The sequence below is a fragment of the Furipterus horrens genome, unplaced genomic scaffold (genome assembly GCF_987537825.1).
Source record: "Furipterus horrens unplaced genomic scaffold, mFurHor1.1.pri manual_scaffold_7, whole genome shotgun sequence".
Lineage (NCBI taxonomy): Eukaryota > Metazoa > Chordata > Mammalia > Chiroptera > Furipteridae > Furipterus > Furipterus horrens.
In genome coordinates, this window is record NW_028327177.1 from 139,110,313 (window position 1) to 139,129,799 (window position 19,487).

General features: G+C 49.2%; 1 protein-coding gene across 1 annotated transcript in view; it reads right to left on the reverse strand.

Annotated features, from left to right (window-relative positions):
- Positions 1 to 1,117: 1,117 nt before the first annotated feature.
- Positions 1,118 to 19,487, reverse strand: part of SMARCC1 (SWI/SNF related BAF chromatin remodeling complex subunit C1) — a 112,854-nt gene continuing 94,484 nt past the window's right edge. Inside the window, exons 26-28 of the mRNA XM_090284654.1 lie at positions 15,596 to 15,854; positions 3,791 to 3,967; positions 1,118 to 1,568 (exon numbers count right to left, since the gene is read on the reverse strand). Of these exons, the coding sequence (XP_090140780.1) occupies positions 1,477 to 1,568; positions 3,791 to 3,967; positions 15,596 to 15,854 (528 nt within the window). The 3' untranslated portion in view covers positions 1,118 to 1,476. The remainder of the gene's footprint in view (positions 1,569 to 3,790; positions 3,968 to 15,595; positions 15,855 to 19,487) is intronic.

Here is a 19,487-nt window from a genome sequence, read left to right on the forward strand (position 1 = left end):
ATGAAACTGCCATTTGAGACTGTGAAGTGAAGGGGCCAGGTGCTTTGGGACTCAAGCTCTACCAGAAACACCCCCCCCCACCCCCCATGGAAGGAAGGGAGCGGGGCAGGGACCAGAAGAGAAAACCAGAAGCTCTCAGGTCACTCATCAGCAGGGCTAGAAACGGGCTCAAATTAAGGCATCTTTGTGGCTCTTCCTCTGGAATGGCGTTCCACTCCCAGCCCACGAACCCCAACCCTCAAAGCATGATGCACTGATTGCCAAGAGAGTGCCCTGACCGCCCCAGCATCTCCTCGGCAGCCTGTGGGAGATGGAATGCGAGATCTCAGCAAGGGAGGAAAAGGGAGGAAGCTGCCAACCTGGCCCCACCTGTCGGATCCCATCCCAAACTGAAAGTACCGCTTCACTGAATTCCACTTACCCTGGCTACTGCTAGAGGTAGTGTGGGGACCCGCACCCCGCATCCTAACCAGTTCCATGAGCTAAAACTGTTCAGCACTATCTACTTCCTTTTTTTTTCTTTTTAAAGTTTTTTTTTTTTTTTTTAAACAGGGAGAAAAAAGAATGCATACAAGCAGTGAATAGTGGGCTAGATTCATTTGGTGACCACTGTCCTCGGCCCCTACAACCTTCCTGGCTAGTCTGGGGAACTAAGGAATGCCTCCCCAAACGGCAGCCCTCAATGCTCACACTGCCTTCAGACAAACACAAACACCCGTCCCAATCCAACAGACCACCTGCATAGAAAACCAGAACCTGTGGGCCTGGGGAGGGAACTGAGCTAACGCCCGTGCCCTCCCCGCCAGGTGCTAATGGGGTGCGCTCTGCCAGGCAGGATGAGGGCCTGCACAGTCCTCACCAGGGAGAACATCAACGGACGCCCTTTCCCCATCGCTGTGAATCTTGGCGCATCTACGTGTGGCAAAAGCCTCAGGAAACCTCACCATCAGCACCATTCTTAGCTCAGGTAAGCAGAAATAAGGTCACTTATAATGCCTTTAAGGTGTGTCCCCGCTGGCTATCCCCTCTTCCCATCACCATTTTTTGGTTCCTATTAACTTCGGATGCTCTCCTTTAAAGCAATAATGACCAAAACAAAAAACAAAACCCCACATAATTGATTATAAAACATTATCCACAGAGGCATACGACAAAGCAAAACACTACAGGAGAGCAAAAATGATAAAGACATAGAAGACCCACGCCAGGACAGGGAAGAGGCAGGCTGTTCTTAGAATGACCAGGGCACGCTGTCACCGAGGCTTCCCCGAGTGCTGGCTGAGCACCTAACACGGGGGTTTCCGAGCACGGAGCGGGGTGGCAAGAGGAGTGGGGAGAGACAGGACATGGGACGCGTGCTTGGGGCTGTGAGAAGACAAATCCTGAAAGAAACCCAAGGAAGCTGAGGAACCTAAGTCTTGCCATCCCCACTCCAGCCGGCGGCGCCGGGCGTGGATGTGCCCAGCATCTTCCAGGCTAGGGTGCGGCTGCGGCGGGGGGGCCTGGAGCAGGAGGCGGCGGGACTCCGTCCGCAGGCGGCGGCGGCGGCTGCTGTGGCGGAGGGGGATCTGCAAACACATCCAAGAGGCACTTGTCATTGCAGGAACACAGGGGCTTGGGAAAGAAAAATGACACAGGCAGTAATTTTCTTCACGGCAGTCAACCAGCACGGCAGGGAGGCGTCGCCGAGCTGTGGTCTGTGCGGGCCAGGCCACCTGAACCTCCAGGTCACCGCTCCCGCTGCGCCCCAAGCCAGGCGTGGCTGGCGGGGAGGCGTCTAAACCTGCGCCCCTCCTGTAAGGCCCACCTCTCCCAAGAATCACTCCGGACCTTGTCAGGACTTAATCACTTTTTGATTTTATTGTATTTTAAAAGTTCTAAGTTTATTTCTTCAGTTAAATAAGCTCTTTCCCAGGCAAGCTGTGTCTTCTTTCTTTCTCTCACTACGCCTCGTCCAGCTGGGCACCACATGGGTCTGTCTCGGCCAGGGCCAGAGAACCTCCCCGCGAGGCCGCTGCTGACAAGCTGGCCAGTCCTGGAGGCCCCACTGCGCCTGAGCTGCAGTCCTTGGATTTGTGGCCAAAACTGGGTCAGGTCCTGAAGGGAATGTCAGTATGAGTGTCTCGGGCTCTTTCCTATCTCAACTCCAGCCACTTTAACGTACAAAGGAGCCCTAGAGATCATCTAATGCAGGGTTTTGTAAACCTCTAAATTTTGCCAGAAATGAAAACATATGAAAGAAGCAATTAAAGTGAAGCCTTGCTTACCAATCAGTTCACCCAGCCCCCTCTCCCCCAGGGGGTTTCCACCAAATCGCCAAGGCTCTTCGAAGCATTTAAAGCCCACTGATCTGATCCCTCATGTTGTCCTTCTGCGGAGACACTGAGGCCCAAGGAGGGCAAGCCCTCATCCGAGGAGGCTGCCCAGCACCCTAGGGCCAAGTCAGCAGCTCAGAACCCCGGAAACACGCCCGTCTGGATGGAAATGGGGGCAGGGGGCCTGTAGCCCTTCGAATTCTCAAGGTGCTCCACTGAGGCCCTTAGGGTCACAAGTCATGGGTGACTGGCAGGGCAGACAGCGGGAACAAGCAGTGATTACCTCTGCAACATGGATGGCAAACCGGCCAACGCTCTTGGCAGGCTGGCACATTGGTATGTTGCCTGTGAGGCTACAAGGCAAGCATTTTCTTGCCAAGGAAGGAGGGTACCTGCTAAACTGCAACCTCTAGCCACTGACTCAAGAGATCACTTTTTTCTTCTATTGTTACGATCCTATACACACACCCAGCAAAACTGCTGCCCCAGCGCCTCGGCGTCTGGCCAGAAGGAACCATGCCTTTGTCCCCGCAGCCTGCCTCCTGGCCCCAGGGAGTGTCCCAGGGCACTACAGTGCTCTACAGGCACTGCAGAACCTCGTGGACTGTTGGGAAATCCTATACTACCATCCAGTTGTTCATTTCTCATTTCCCACTGCGGTTCTAGGGGGCCAGGATTCTTAGTTCTCCTTATTGTAAATAGGAGTTAACTTTCTTGGCACAGTGGTGAACTTCTAAATAAACATGGGATCACAGATGTGGCACTTTGGGGTTGTTCTCACTGAGAAGGTCTACTGGGGCAAAGGGCAGGCCAGAGCCTCTGAAACACTGACTGGAGGCCAAGGTCGGAGCAGAGCAGGGGCTCTATGGGGAAATGACCTGGCTCCCACACGCCGTCAGGCTGACTGACCATTCAGCAGCACCTGCGCCTTCTCCTGAGCCTGCTGGGACCTCGCACCCTACACAACACAGCGCGGAAGACTCCTTCCTGGGTCTAAGCAGCCACTCCCAATGTGTCCGAGTGGCTACAAGAAACCACTTTGTTATTCTTGACCTAAACCGGTTCCTGTTCTTTTCTTCACACCCACTACTTTTGAACTCTGTAATGATAAAAGGCTCCTGTGAAAAAATAACCACCAACAGTTCTGTGTGTCCACTGAAACTCATACTGGACAGGCTCAGACAGAGTGGGAGCGGAAGGTCTTTTCGGCCTCCTCAGAGCCTGGGGTCACGAGCATGTGCCAGGAAGGCCGTGGCCCACGAGCCCGATGGCTGGAGACACTCTGTACCATCACCTCTGCATCTGCCCATCAGGGGTTCTGAAGAGCACCGGCCAAAAGCTGCCATTCGGGACCCACTGTCACAGGCTGCACTGTCCACGGGCCCACCACATCACAGAGAGCAAGGCCTCCCTCCTCCCTGTCCACAGCACCCCCGAGAAACCCTGGGCAGTGCGTCCCCCAGCCTGATACTTACACATGCCGTTAGGTGCCGTGAGGGTGACCCGGGGTCCTAAGATGTTTCCTGGCATTGGCGGCATACCAGGAGGGGGAGGGCCGCTCCCCGGGGGGTGGATGCTGGCTGCGACAGTGGGAATCATGCGGCCTGGCATGGGCTGCCCGGGCATCATGGAACCTGGACCTGGTATCTGACCTGTAGAGGGAGATTTAAAGTCCGAAGGTAAGTGTACTGGGAAGAAAGGGATCAACTACTACCCAAGACTGCTACATACAAACAAGCACCTAACTCTCCAAAAGATGTGAAATACCAACACAGCAATATCTGCAATCATCTCTATAGCCACCTAAAAAAATTCTTTTTTGGAGGGGGAGGGATAATGGAACAAGTCTGTGGAGTGAATGACTACCCTAAACCCTGGTACAGGCAGGTGGCCGTAAGACGCAGCTACAAAAAAAGGATCCAAAAGAAAGCATTCATTCTGATCAGTTTCAGTGAAGTGAATTGTCAAGTATCTTCCCAAGGATACCAAATGCCATGCAGAGACCACAGGGAATGGAGAGAGGTTTTACCAGCAAGCCAGTGCACAATCCAAGGATCACAGCTCACGTCAAGATCGAGCTTCATGCACGGGCTTCGTGGGAAGGTATGTCCAAGAGGGTTTTGGTGACCACTGTGAAATCACCACTCAAAAGGGATAATGAATGGAATCCCCAAGTCCTCGTCGCAAAAAGCTTTCTCCCTCTGTCCCCCACCATGAAGAACCCTGTGGCCCTAGAGAACCAAATGGGGGCAGGGGGGGTGGAGGGTGAAGAGTGTGAAAGATGACTCCATCTCTTCCTATTGTTCTGAAATTAATGACAGGTGATGCTAGACACAGAATAGTAAAAGACTCCCCGTATTCAGCTTCACACTGAGCCCTTGGAATGTCAGTGAACATTTCCTGTAAAGAGCCAGAAATAAATATCTGGATGTTACAGGTCACAAGGCCACTATCACAACTATTCAACTTTGCCTCTGTAGCATGAAAGCAGTCAGAGATGATATGTGATGAATAGACATGGCGGAGTCCCCATACATCTTTATTTTTGGACTCTGAAATGTGAATTTCATGAGACACCAACATTCTTCCTCTTTTGAATTTTCCTCAACTATTTAAACTGTATACAACACTCTCAGCCTTTGGCTAAGGAGCTGGGCCAGTCTGGCCTGTGGTTAAAGTTTGCTAATCCTGCTCTAGTACGATGGGGGATATTAATTAGTCTTTGAACTAGGTGGTCTGGCTGCTGGGCTTGGTTTTCAAGAGCTATAAACAAAAGAAGACAGTTTACAGGCACACACCAAGGCTGAAGCTCCTTCATATAAGGGCAAATTGTACTCCATACAGAATGAGGAAAAAGAATCTACAGTTTTTTTCTTGTGTTAAAATCTAAGGACTTTGGTATCTACGTAAGGTCAAGTGTATGAAACTGAATACCGGTATTTAGGCATAAAGTTCTGAGACAGCTGGACATAAGAACGCCTGAGGTCCAATCCTGGAAGACTCGGGAGACAGTCTACCTTGCGGCTCACTGGCAATGAAGGTACACAGAGCAGAGTCAAGTGAAGACTTCTGTCACTGCTTAGAAAAAAGGCCTATCTTAAGAACGACACACAAAGCTTCAAGCCCTACAGCATCTATTTCCAGCGTCTGGCCCCCAGCCCAGGACCCACAAAGAACAGTCCTTCACTCCAGGGGCGTGCGTGAAGAGAACCCCGCAGGAGGACAAGAGCTGCTGGGAGAAGTGGTCCGCTGTCTTTGGGGAACGATTTTTTAAAGCGTGATACATCAGCATCCTGCCGCGGAGTAAGCAGGACAGCCCGGGGCCCCCTGCCAGTGCTTTCTCACACAACGGGGCAAGAGCCCAGCAGGGGCCCCCGACGCCCACCTGCTGAAGGACAACTTGGTCAGACTGGCTGAGGCGGGGTGCGCGCAGGCGCTGGGCCCGCCGCCGGACCAGCACGACCACCACTCTCACACCAGCCGGGCAGATGCAGGCAGTGTCGCAGTCTGGCCATCTGAGGAACGACACAGGCAGCGGGGACAAATGGCAAGAGCACTGTGGTCGCAGGCGAAGTAAGTGCACGCAGAGGGACGGCAGGGACATCAACGGAAAACTGGAAGGAGCAGGCACCAGAAACCCCCCAGCGACGGCGAACTCGGGAACGACCTGGGATGTTGGAGGGTGTTCAAACAAACGGAAGGAGGGGGTTAGGGAGAGGGTCACAGCACAAGGCCTGGCCGGAGTGAAGCGATCGGAAAGTAACACGAATGCCACTCCTGTTACTTCTGAGAACGGCCCCTGGCACGGAACATCTCCGTCCTCCCTGCCCCTCCGTGGCCCCTGCGCTGCCGTATTACACTGACCACCTGAACTCCACTGAAGGACAGGGGGCTCCAAAAGCCTAAAGAACTGCTCAGGTTACAGAGCCCAGGTGTCCACACTTGGGCTGTCTGTCTGACATGACTCAAAGCAGCGGGTGTTGTATGAGCCACACACAGAACTGGTTGGGGACTCAAACGGTAAGGCTCCAGGGGACCAGGTCACAGGTTTTGGAGAAGGCAGGAACATGGGCCTGATTTCCCACGTGATCGAAAGCTCTAAGAGCCGCGCCTAACGCAGAAGAAAGGAGCTTTTGCAGAGAAGCAGGATCTCTGTGAGGGAGGGACGAGCAGGTCAGAGGAGAAGCTCGCAGTTGGGGACAGCACCCTGCAGGCATCCTGGGGAGGGGCAAGTGTGGCGCTAAGAAAGAGAACGGAACTTGGCGGCGGACCAGGAGGGGGACATGCGGGGGGTGGGGGTGGGGTGGAGCAACAGGGCAGGATGACGTCTGGTTTGGGAACAGGACAGGCTGGTCTGGCTGTCACTGTTGTGGAACATGAGACGGGGTGAACACGGTACTGAGTCTCCAAGTTCCCAGCGGGGAGCCCGCTGCAAAGCTGAGATGCTCTCCCAGCTCCTTGTTGGAGACCCTGTGTAACTACCTCCCTCCCGCGCGCTGCCTCCTAGGTCACCGCGAAGTGCGTACTTTGTTTTCCATCCTCTTATGGTTGCCTCCTACCAAGTTCAACCTGCTCAAGAGGGCCTGAGCAAGTTTGGAAGGACATTCTGTCAGCCATTCTCAGGCCTCTCTCCAGGAGCCTTTACCACGAGGCCAGAATGAGTGCGGGGTGGGGGAGAAAGAGGGAAGGAAGTGCGCCCCAAGTGCGTGCTCTTCAGTCTCAGCCACTCGTTTTCAGCAGCATGGCAGTCCCGTGCTGCGACGTCTAGAGCAAGACGTGGACTGACCAGCCAGCAGCCACCTGATACCATCCTCAACGGGGAAGTCCACGTGAACCAAACTGGAAACAAAACAGCTCGATCTCACCTCCACTTCCCCAACCCAGACGAGTACTCATGGGCAAGTCACTTAGGATGTGTGAGCCTGCTCCCTGAGGTCCTGGAGTAAGCCCAGGGCCTGTCCCACTGAACCACATGGCTTCCTACAGGATCAGGGGAACTGGTGGTTAGTGTCCTCCTGTGTCCCTGGCTCCTCCAAAACACTACTGAGAGGGAAAGCAAATATTTCCATTTGGTAGAGTAAACGGCAGCTCAGAAAAGTTCAGAGACTTCTTTATGGTCACAGAACTTGGAGGGGGAATCAGACACAAGTCTTCTGACTCTTAATCCAATTCTTTTTACCCCACTATGCTGGCCCAGGTGAAACAGTTCATGTGAAAGCACTTGCTATAACAACCAAATTAAAAAACAAAAAACAAAAAACCCTTAAAGATGTGTGTTTTAATTCCAGGCATCATGTTTTCTTATCAGTTATGAGACTGCTCTGCCTCCTAAAATAAATGTTTAACTCAACACACACACATTATGGCACCTTACGGTGGGGTGGATGGTAGCGCCCAAACACACACACACACAGCCTAATACCTGGACCTTGCAAATGTGACCGTATTTGGAAAAAGGGTCTTTCAGATGTGCTTAAGGTAAGGATCTTAGGATGAGACCGTCCCTGAATGTAATGACAAAAGTTCCTGTAAGAGCCACATGGAGAAGACACAGAGAGGAGAAGGTGATGTGAAGACGGAGCAAGAGAGATGTGGCCACAAGCCAAGGAGAGCTGCCTGGCACCGGAAGCTGAATGAGGCAAGAAACAGACCCCCGCCCTACAGCCCCCAGAGGAAGCATGGCCACTAGAGATGGGAAATCTAGCACCTAGAACTGCTAGAGAATAAATTTTTGTTATTTTAAGTCACCAAGCTTGTGAAAGAGGAAGATGTAAAGACTGAGGGACTTGCCTGAAGTCATGGAGTGTGTGAACAAGGAGGGAGCCCAGATCTGACCTGGGTGCCCCGGCTCCAAAGATCATGGGGACGAAGGTCTGCAGGGGAGGCCCCTCTCTCCTCCAGCAGCCAGTGTGACGCAAACCCTGCTGCCACTAAGCAAGTGTGTCAGTTGTTCAGCCCACACTCAGCTCCAGACAGAAACAAGCCTCCAAACCAGCAGCTCGGAGTCCGTGTCCCTGCACCGAAACCATCTGGGGAAGGGGGCATCAGCGGCAGGCCGTCCCAGGGGCGAGGGGCGCGTGAGGGCTGGGCCATCCTGCCCACACTGGGATAAGCCTGCAGGCGCTTGCTGTCAGGCCCCACAGTGCTGTTCCCAAAGCTACCTGCTCGGTGGCAGTGGCCCACTTACCTAGTTCCCTACATCTTTACGGCAACAAGCTGGGAGAGGTCAGGTTTAGGGTTTTCCAAGGCTGTAAGCCCCACAACTGAAAGAAAAACCTCTTCTTTCTTTTGCTAGCAATCCGAGAGCCTTCCAAACAACAAAATTTTCTATCCTGTCACAAACAGGGCAATAATGCACTGGGATGTGGGTGCTCAGGGTATGAGAAGACAATGGCTCCTTGGGGGAGGTGGCAGTAAAATGGAAGGACTAGAGAAAAGTCCTGCTTGTGGGGCCTTGCACAGAAAGGCACTTCTTAGGGAAGCAAGGAGCATGAAGAGGCAGTGATGTCCCTGTGCCAGCTAGAGGTCACTGCTGTCACATGTTACTGGATTCATAGTGCGGGTGTGCCAAGGGCAGTGAATTCGAAGAACAGACAGGGAGGAGACTGGCCCTGCATTTGCCAGGCAGTGACAGTTGTCTCACTGAACCCTCCCGGTTGTCAGGAAGACCAGGCCCAGTTTCAAGATGAGGAAACTAAGTGTCAGGGTGGGTATGTCATCCGGCCCAAAGTCACAAGGAACAAAGACTGCGCTGAGACTGAGACCCAGGGGTGTCTGACCCTGAGGCTCATTCGCTCCTTCATATCACCCTGCCTTAAAAAGGATCTTCCTTGGAAAAAATTATTTCTAAGGCTCAAATTTGATATGGGGTAGAATTCAGAGAACTGGGGAAACTACAAATCAATTTCTTGTAAAGCAACAACTATCCTTTTGAAATCTAAACATCCTTGTGGTTTTTCTGGGGTCTGATATAGGTCTCACCATTTTTAAATGGATGACAGTGTCTGAGGTCATTTCTATTAATTCCTACTAAACATGAAGAAGTCTGGCCCGCATTAACCTGAAATGTGCAGGAGCAGGCCTTAACCAAATAAAATAAAGTGTTTACAGCCCTGGCAGGGTAGCTCATTTGGTTAGAGCATGGTCCCGATGGCCAAAATTGCAGGTTTGATCTCTGGTCAGGGCATATACAAGGAGCAACCAATTGCATCAATAAGTGGAACAACAAATCGATGCTTCTCTCTTTCTTCCTCTCTCTAAAATCAATAAATAAAAAAAATTTTTTTTTAAAGATTGCATTTGTTTATTTTTAGAGTGAGGGGAAGGGAGGGAGAAAGAGAGGGAAAGAAACACCAATGTGTGGTTGCCTCTTGTGCGCCCCCAACTGGGGACCTGGCCCGCAACCCAGGCCTGTGCCCTGAGTGGGAATGGAACTGGAGATCCTTTGGTTTGCAGGCTGGTGCTCAATCCACTGGGCCATACCAGCAGGGTTAAATTTTTTAAATTTTTTAAAAAAGTGTTTATGCATATATTTTCCACTGAAAAAACAATTCAGGTATTTCCTTTCCCAATAGAGAGAGAGAGAGAGAAAGAGAGAGAGCGGGAGCAAGTGAGCACGCGCAAGAGCAAGCTGTGGCTTCAAAACAGCAATATCAAAGCATAACTGGTAGGAGTCTGACCTACATACAAATTTTTTTTTTTTTAAACAGCAGGCATCTGAAGCCTAAAAAAATGGAAAGGTTTGCTAAAATTAGGTATAGCCTAGTGGAAAAATCCCTCACACTCACTCAGGTTTATTAGCTCTTTCACTAAAGCGTTACGCCCATCATGCCTAATAAAATGTTATTTAAGGATTTAATTTTATTCTTTAGGATGGCAGAGGCAGGAGGAAGAAGAACGAGAAACTAGGAGAGGACGAAAGAGAAGTGTGAATTTCCAATCTCTAGCACGTTTCTAACCTCCCACAGCACGTCCCCGGGCTGAGTCCCCTGCAGAACGGAAATAGCACAATCAAGGCCAAGTGAGGGGAAGCCCGAGCTCCTCCGAGACGGATCCTCCCACAGAGGCTTCCGGGGCGCCTGCCACGGCCCCTCTTTGTTGAGGACTGAGCCCTCACTGCTCCCTTTGTAAGCGTAGCCTGCTACTCCGGAAAGTGGCTCAGCAGCCGTGTTATCACAGAATGCAGGCAGGACCAAAGGCACCACAGATAAGAGAACCCTGGCTGGTGGGATGAGCTTTCCTTTCAGGGGCGCTACGAGTCCACGGCGACTGGTTGTTACCCTCTCCTGAGTACTCTTTCCCACAGGTAGGGCTGTGTGAGTGGGTCCACCTTGGGGGCTTAGAAAGCCAAGTGCCTAATGTCTTGGTTAAATTTCCTTGAATTTCCCTGGCCGGGTAGCTCAGTTGGTTAGAGCATCGTCCCAATACAGCCAAGGTTGTGGTTCGATCCCCGGTCAAGGCACATACAAGCATTAACCAATGACCACCTGAATAAGTGGAAAAACAAATCAATGTTTCTTTCTCTCCCCCACTCCTCTCTCTCTAAAAGTCAATCAATAATAATTTTTAAAAATTTCCTTGAACCAATATTTTACCAACTGGTGCAAAATGTCCTAGTTTTATCACTAAAAGATCATCTCTACCATGACTGAGTTTTCATCAAATCAGATCAATCCCTATCCTGATTTTTTAAGGCACTTCTAAAAATTCTTATACATTAATAATAAGGAAACCATAAAGGTATTTTATTTAAACCAATGTATCCTTTTCCCTCTGCTTTCACACAGAGACCCCCACAACGCAGCAGCTCACTCCAGGACCCTCAGGCACGTGAGCCCCAGAGCGCGCCTTCCACTACAGGTGCCCCAGGGAGGCTGCAACTGGCACTGCACTTACATGCGAGATTTCTGTCACTTCCTCTCAGCTCAGTCCACGGTCAGGTAATCTTACTGTAAATAGGCGCAAAGGCCCCTGGAAAGCCGGCCGCCTTACCGCAAAGGAGATGCCTAGCAGCCAGGGGCTCCCTCCTCGCTCGAGTCAGCAGCACAAGCAAGGGCATCTCAGAAGGCAGCGGCCGCCACCCAGGCCACGCTGCCCCTCGGTTCCCCACGTGCTGTCATGGATACCCCGGCCCAGGGCGTGGTCACGGGACACTATGCATGTGCTCAAGAACTGGTTGCCATCATGACTTCATCCTGTGCCATCTGGGACGGCAGTCTTATAGCCGGAGCTAGCACGGCTTGAATTTAGGAATCACGGCACGAAAACACGCTGCTTTACAATTTAAATGAACAGATGAAATGCAGTGCTGTGTGTTTTCTGAAGATCAGCAAAACCTAAGAGTGTTATAAAGATGGCTGGGGCCTCCTCCAGTTTCCATTCACCAAACATACACCAGAAACGTTCCATTGCAGGTACTTCCTCGCTTTTTGTTGGGAGAAACAAATCAACTTGGGACCCTTTACTAGAGATAGAGACAAAAACCGGAAAAGGCTGGAGGTCTCTGGTGAGTCAGGAGTAGGACCACATACAAGGGCCAAGGAATAGAGCACACAGCATACAAACAGCACCCTCTTTACAAAATTCCAAGCATTTGATGAATTACAAAGGTGTGGGGGCCGGGGGAGCAGGAGGGTAACGGAGGCGTGAACTGAACAGAACCCATACAAGAGTCCGTTTACAGCACCCACTCCGGGCCGGAGCCGTGTGTGTCTGACTGCCCTGCAGATGCCCGATGCTGAGGCTGGGCACTGCTGCAGACTGACGCCAGCTCTGTGCAGAAGAGGCTCTGCAGCTACAGAATGACTTAACTCCGAGACTCTCCGTCAGGAAGCTGGACAGGTCAAGCACTCGGAGAACTGTCTGGACCTTCTTCACCACTTCCCCAACCTTGTTGGCTTTCAGAGGCTGGGGTTTCCCTTCCGTCACTCAGCCTCTAGGCTGGCCAATACCAGAGCTAGCCAACTGACCTGGAGAATTATCCTCACAGATGCTCCTAACAGATGCCCTGGCCTGCTAACTTTCCTAGAACTTAGGAAACATTCACCAAAAGGGCCACGATCACAGTTCCTGACTTAACCCTGTGGCAAACCACAGCCTAAAGCTGTTCTCCACCCAACACAGTACAGAGCTTCTCTCCGGCGTCTTCGGTGGGTCTCTAGGCTATGCTGCGCCAGATCCACCTGTCACAACCAGCTTTTTCTGAGCCAGTAATATTAAGGCAACTTTTAACTGATTAAGGATTTAATTTATTGTTTTTTCTTAATTTTACTAACACACTTGACTTAATTTTACATTCAAACTCCAGAGCAACCCCAACAAAAGGGGCAATTACCAAAAAAACGACTACCTTATGTTTCTGGAGGTTTCGCACTCCTAGAAAGTCGTGGCAGCATCTGCTAATGGGAACACAAGCATATCCCACGGCCCATTCTGGATGCACACCACACACCTGCTTGGGGACACAGGCAGAAATGTGCACCTCCACCTCCAAAGACACACGCACGTGCAGTCACAGTGGCACGCACTCTTCGGAACACTGAAACCATCGGCGGGATAAGGGATGAGTCAACCATGGTAGAGCCCCACAGAAGAGACAGCTGCTCACAACACCGCGAACGCACCTCACACACACCGTGAGCAGAGGAAGACGTCAGACAGGCTCACTGGGCCATCCCATGCAGAGAACAGCAAGACCAGCCCACCAGGTCTGCGGTGTTAGAAATCAGGACAGGTGCCACCCTCGGGAGGGAGACTGAGGAGGAGGAAGGGTCTCTGGGTATTGGTGACACAGGCAGAGTCTCTTTGTTAAAACTCGCCAACCTAAATTAGTTCTGATTTGTACAGTTCCCCACATGTACACTGCATTTCAATTCAAAGTTATAAGAGAACATCTCTTCAGATTTTTAAGAAATGCTGTCATGCCTGCAATGACCCTTTACATAGTCACTTAAGCCAATTTCAGTAAGAAAGGAAAGAAGAGAAAAATGACCTATTTCTATTCTAAAGGCTATTTTTATGAACTCCACCTTTTTGCTATCGCCTTACTAAGAGAATGGTCGTGTCTGAGCCTGCCAGTCCTCTGTCAGGAGGGCGGCGTTGGGATATCACTTTGGAGTCAGACGGAGCCCAGGACGATCCCTGGCTCCACTACGCAGCAGGGTACATGGCCTGGCCGTGCCCCAGCCCCCCAACTGTGAACTGAGGGTGAGAACAAAGTGACATGCGGGTGAGGGCCCGGCCTCCACACCCCTATTCGCACCAGAATGTAATTTAGGGGAAAAGGCAGAAGCAGCTCCCCGCCCACCCATCCTTTATAAGCTAAATGCAGATGTTGAAGCTCCTCAGAAGTTACTGTGTAAGAACAGGAGAGTGGATGAATCAAGTCTGGAACACAAGGAAGGAAAAAACAACCAATCAGAACAACAAGGAAAAAAAAACAAAACAAAAATCCAAAAAAATGAAGACAGTATAAGCAGCCTCTGGGACAACGTCAAGAGGTCCAAAATTTGCATCACTGGGATGCCAGAAGAAGAAGAGAAAGAGCAAGAAATTGGAACTGTATTTGGAAAAATTATGAAAGAAAACTTCCCTTATTTGGCAAAGAAAACAGGTAAGTTCAGGAAGCACAGAGTCCCAAACAAGATGGGTAGGTACAAAGAGGCCCACTCCAAGGCACATCATAATTAAAATGCCAAAGGTTAAAGATAAAGAGAGAATCTTAAAACACAAAAGAGTATCAGCTGATTTCTCAAAAGAAACTTTGCAGGCAAGAAGGGATTGGCAAGAAATATTCAAAGTCATGAAAAGCAGGGACCTACAGCCAAGATTGCTCTACCCAGCAAAGCTATCATTTAGATTCAACAGGCAGATGAAGAGCTTCCCAGACAAGAAAAAACAATTGGAGTTCATCATCACCAAACCATTATTACATGAAATGTTAAAGGGACCTGTTTAAGGAAAAGGAGATCAAAACTATGAACAATAAAATGGCAACAAATACATATCTATCACCAATTAAATCTAAAAAAAATAAATTAAGGAAACAAGAACAGAGACAGAACCATAGATACTGAGAATATTTTGATGGTCTTCAGATGGGAGGAGGGTGTGGGGGATGGGTGAAGAAAGGAGGGGACTAAGAAGTACAAACAGGTAGTTACAGAATAGCCGTGGGGATGTACAGTACAGCACAGGAAATGGAGCAGCTGAAGCACTTATGCACATGACCCATGGACATGAACAACGGTGTGGGGATTGCCTGAGGGAGTGGGGGTGCTGCTGGGTGGAGGGGGGCAAACGGGGAAATGTCAGGACAACTTCAATAGCATCATCAATAAACTATAATTTAAAAAAATAAGAGAAAATAAAAAAAGGAGAATGGGAATTGTTAATACATTAAAATAGGTTTAAGAGACCCAATAACAAAAGCAACATTGGACCTTACTCAAATACTGATTCAAACATACGAAGCATTCAGACATTTAACTAATGATATTAGGAACTTGGGTTATTTTCTTGGGTGTGATGATAGGTTATGTTAAAGAATCAGATTTCCATTGGGTAGAGATACATTTTGAAGTCTCTCTCTCACCCCAAAGCGAGGAGGAATACATAAAATGTTGATAATCTTGACGCTGAGCAACAAGCACTGGGGGATTATTATACTCGTCTCCCAATTTTTTTTTTTTTTTTTTTTAATTGAAGGAAGGGAAAGGGGTTACAGGTGGGGGAAAGGAGGAGGGGGGAAAAAAGGAAGGAAAAAGGGGGAGGGGAGGGGGGAGAGGATGGGGGAGGGGAAGGGAGACTCCAGGTCACTCACACGGGCCTGCAGGAATCACCTCCTCTCTCTACTTTGTCTGGAATTGAATGGTTCCATTAACAAGAAAGTTAAAAATGGGAGAAAAGTATTGGTTGGGGAAGCTGGGGCAGAGTTCACGGTACTATCCTTTGTGTGTCTATCTTTGAAGACCTCTTTTTAGTTTAAATAAAAATAAGTGTAGTCAATCTAAGAATGCACCTTTAAGGCACTCTGGGAAAATTACTGCCCATTCAGAGGCTGATCTATCCGAAGGAAAGCAACATTCCAAGTGGACTCTGGAAAATGCACGGCGGGCACCGTGTACCAACGGCTACAAAACCAGACCTCTCTCGTACACAATTTCCTGGATGACAATCAACATGCTGCACACTCTGGTCAGACATCACCAGCAGCGTGGCTAGTCCAAGGCTCTGGGCCGCCTGGCCAGCTGGCCCCGCCTGCGAGCAGAGCCTCCTCTCACCTGGCTGGGGCGGGTGGGGTGGTGGCATCTGGTGCTGCATCAGAGGGTAGGGAGGAGGCTGCTGGTGAGGCATCATGCCTGGGTGCCCTGCTGCCCCCAGCGGCGCCAGGCCCGGCCCGCCCGAGTGCTGGTGGCCCTGCGCAGGGTTCTGCCCGTGCTGCTGCTCCATTTGCTGGCGGGCCCGCAGCTCCGCGTACTTCAGCTGCTCCATGTGGAAGTTCTGGCGTTCAGTGAGCAACTGCTGCCTCTGTTGTTCTAACTGTTAAGAAAAGAAAGGGGAAGAGAAATGATACCAGGAGACTCTTGGGAATGGGTGACACCCAGGCCATCTTCCCGATCCCTGAACTCCCTATTCCTCATCCCAGTGACATAGCCATCTGCCCTCCTGCAACAGCTACAGAGAGGGAAAAAGCCTTACTTCTTAAGTAGCCCCTTTTCACTTGGATGCCTGTTAAGAGGTCAAGGTCTTTTCTGTGTTAAGTACAAGGTCTGCCTTTCCTTATGACCTTCACTCAGTGGGGTTACTGTTCGCTGGGTCCACTCAGGACACGTGCAATCTTTTCTATTTGATAGGCGTTCAGGTATCTTAAGTTTCCATGCCTTCCCTAACCTTCCCCAGGTGAAACAAGCCCCTTCTGTCCTTCTAATAGTCCCTCGGAACTAGTATTTCAAGTGCCCGCAACCTTCCCAGATGCTCTCTCCTGGGGGAATCCTTTGGGTTACGATTTTAGAATGTGACACCAGAGTTAATCTTCTGAACGTGTGGATGTGGCCTTAGCCGGAAAGATATCCCTTTTCTATGCGGAGCTTTGGCAGTGCTGCTGTAAATCTTTGCTTTCAAGTACCCTAAATTATACTGGGTGACATACTCAACAGTGTATTTTAGATGTCTACATAAAAGTCTGCATTCATCTTGGCTCAAAGAATAAAAAGAATTTCAATATTCAAGATAATCTTTCTGAAACCCACATTGAAATACAGAGAAAAAAAATTACTACATGTGCCAAGAAATTCAGAAACCATATGCCTGACAGAGTTCAGAGAATGGAATGTTAACAAAATTAATTTAATTCAGGGCTGAAAAAGAGTATCAACTTGAAAAAGAAGAAAAATAAAAATCCAGCTTTCTGGATGTAAGTAGTATAAAGATCACAAGGAGGGTTATGAGGTCTCTTCCTTTTTGATAAAGTTCCATGCCCCTCACTTTCTACGTGGTCTGGAGCTGGGCTCACCACGGGTAGTGCAGCTCATGGGGGGGGGGGGGGGGAGATGGGCTGCAAGTGTAAAGTACACGCTGAATTTTAAAGACTTAGTATGAAAAAATTAATTCTTCATACTGTTTATATGTTGACATAATATTTCATATATACTGGATTTTTAATGTGGCTACTGGAAAATTTTTAATTACATATACGGCTCACACTACATTTCTGTTAATTAGCACTATCCCTCAAAGCACTTAAAAGGTTAAGGAAATGTACTGGGTTGGCCAAAAAGTCCCTTATGTTTTCTCTGTACCATGGCTCTAACAGTGCTTAGCTGTCTTGAACAATTTTGTTAGATTGTATTGTGACAACTCTCATATCAGCCTGCATTAGAAAACAAAACAAAACAGAACTGGTGAATTTTTGTGCGGCCATTTTAATACTGAAGATGGAAGAATATACACAACATTTTTGGAATGTTATGCTTTATTATTTCAAGAAAGGTATACAACTGAAACATACAAAAAGACTCGTGCAGGGTATGGAGAAGGTGCTGTGACTGACTGAACATGTCAGAAGTGGTTTGTGAAGTTTCTTGGTACTACTGACATTTTGGCCAAATAATTCTCTGCTGTGGGGCTGTCCTATACACTGGAAGATGCTCAACAGCACGCCTGGCCACTGCCCACTAGAAGCCAATAGCAAACGGGAGACAGTCCACATACTCAAAATATCCAAATCAGTCAAGTTACGGGTGAAAATGAAAAATGTGTCTTTTATTTTACAGAAAAAACTAGAAGAACTTTTTGCCCGATCCAAAATTTCAGCCTCAGGAGAAGCCAGAGCTCCAGGTGTGCACCGCATACTATCACCAGCCACACTAGGGGAACATGCACAAGAATCAGCCTAGACTCTGGGCTGTTAGCAGAGAAGGGCCGTGGAACCGAGGGAGAAGCATCACTGGCCACCGGGCGGAACAACCAGGGGACGTGCGGGGACAGACAGGGTGCGGAAGACAGGCCAGGGGTGCCGTGTGTGGTCGCACGGCCAGGTGAGGAGAGGAGAAGGGAAGAGGAGAGATGCTAAGGCTTCAGTCGTGGGTGCTGGTTCCCAGGCTTTCAGAGTCTCCCTAGGAAGGAGGTCTTCTGAAATGAACGACTTTGCGAGGCGTTGAGTTACCAGGAGGGAGGGAGGCAGGGTGCAACCATGGTCGTAACAGCTGGGGTGGATTCTACTTTTTCTGGGGAAGGTGACCCCAAAAGAGTAAAGCCTGGCCTGGCTGAACCTCTCTCCTCGTCTGCAGGGCGAGAAGGAAGCTGTAAGACGTGAATAGCCAGAGAATCCTGTGGATGTCCAGCTCTGCAAGGAGACTGGTCAGCGTGCTAATGTCAGTAAGAGGCCGACCAGTAATAAAGGGACTTCAAGATTCCGACTCTCAGCCCTAGGTTTTGCTTTCTTTTAACCGTTCTTTCTAGGAAACAGAGGACTTTGCTGAGGTTCCACTTTAAGAGGCTGCCAGAAGAGGACCTCCTGTCTGCGTTCTTGTTGAGCCGCCACTGGTCCGGACCGCTTGGCTCCAGCCCAGCAGTTACGTAAGAACCGTGGAATTTAGGTCAAGATCTGCTTTATAAAGACACTGCACTGTTACTGGGGGGAGAGTCTGTGTCTTTGAAGGGAAGTTTTAGTCTCTGCATTACCTACCTTAGTGGTTGGGGGGGGGGGGGAAATCAAACCAGCCTTTCTTTGGGAGGTAACCTTAATATCAAGGTATTAACCTTGGGGAAAAATATTACCTAATTTTCCTCGCCTACAAATGAACTAACCTCAATTATACTATTTTTTTCACAAGATTCTTTTGTCATTTCAAAACACAGAAGGTAATTAAAAGGAAGTAATTAGAAGAATTAAAAGGATGAGTGATTAAACACACCCCTCCCCCACGAGAATCCAGTTTAAGCTTAAGCTCCAATGTGGGGTGAATCGGTCCCCGGAGATGACAGCGACACCAGCTGGTCCCAGGAGGGCCAGCTCTGCTCTGGGGCCCGTTCAGTGGAGTCACAGACGTGCCCTGGCCTCGTGCAATAGAAATACCAGTCTTGTGTGGACACCTTATCATTGCTGAACCCAGCTGAGGACTGCATTCACTTTTATGGCAATCAGAAAGAATGGGAACTGGGGATTTTTGAGGAGAGCGTTACAATACTGAGAAAATTTTAAATGTACCGAACCCATGATTCAGATTCTACTTCTGAAAATCCACCCTAGAAAACAATGTGTGTATAAGGACAGTCATTTTAAGTATTATTTTTGATGTATAGTTGTTCTAAGATACATGGAGTAAAAACAAGAGAAAAAGCAAGTTGCAACAATATTTATAATATAATCCCAGTTACATTCAAAGAAATTTGTGTCCAGCTATAAACATGTTATAAACACAGAAAATGTTCTGGAAGACAGCAATTATAAACAGTAATCATTTCTAGGAATAAAACTGAAGGTAGGAGAGACTTTGTAATTTATTCATGTCTTTATTATTTGAAAAAACTTTTCATCACACACACTATTTTTGTCGGCCAAAAACAAAATGCTAAAAACTGCTCAAGTAATATGCCACAGACATCTCAATTTCTTCTCTCCCTTTTCCAGTTCCTGGGACAATGGGTAGTCTCAACACCTAAACTGAACAA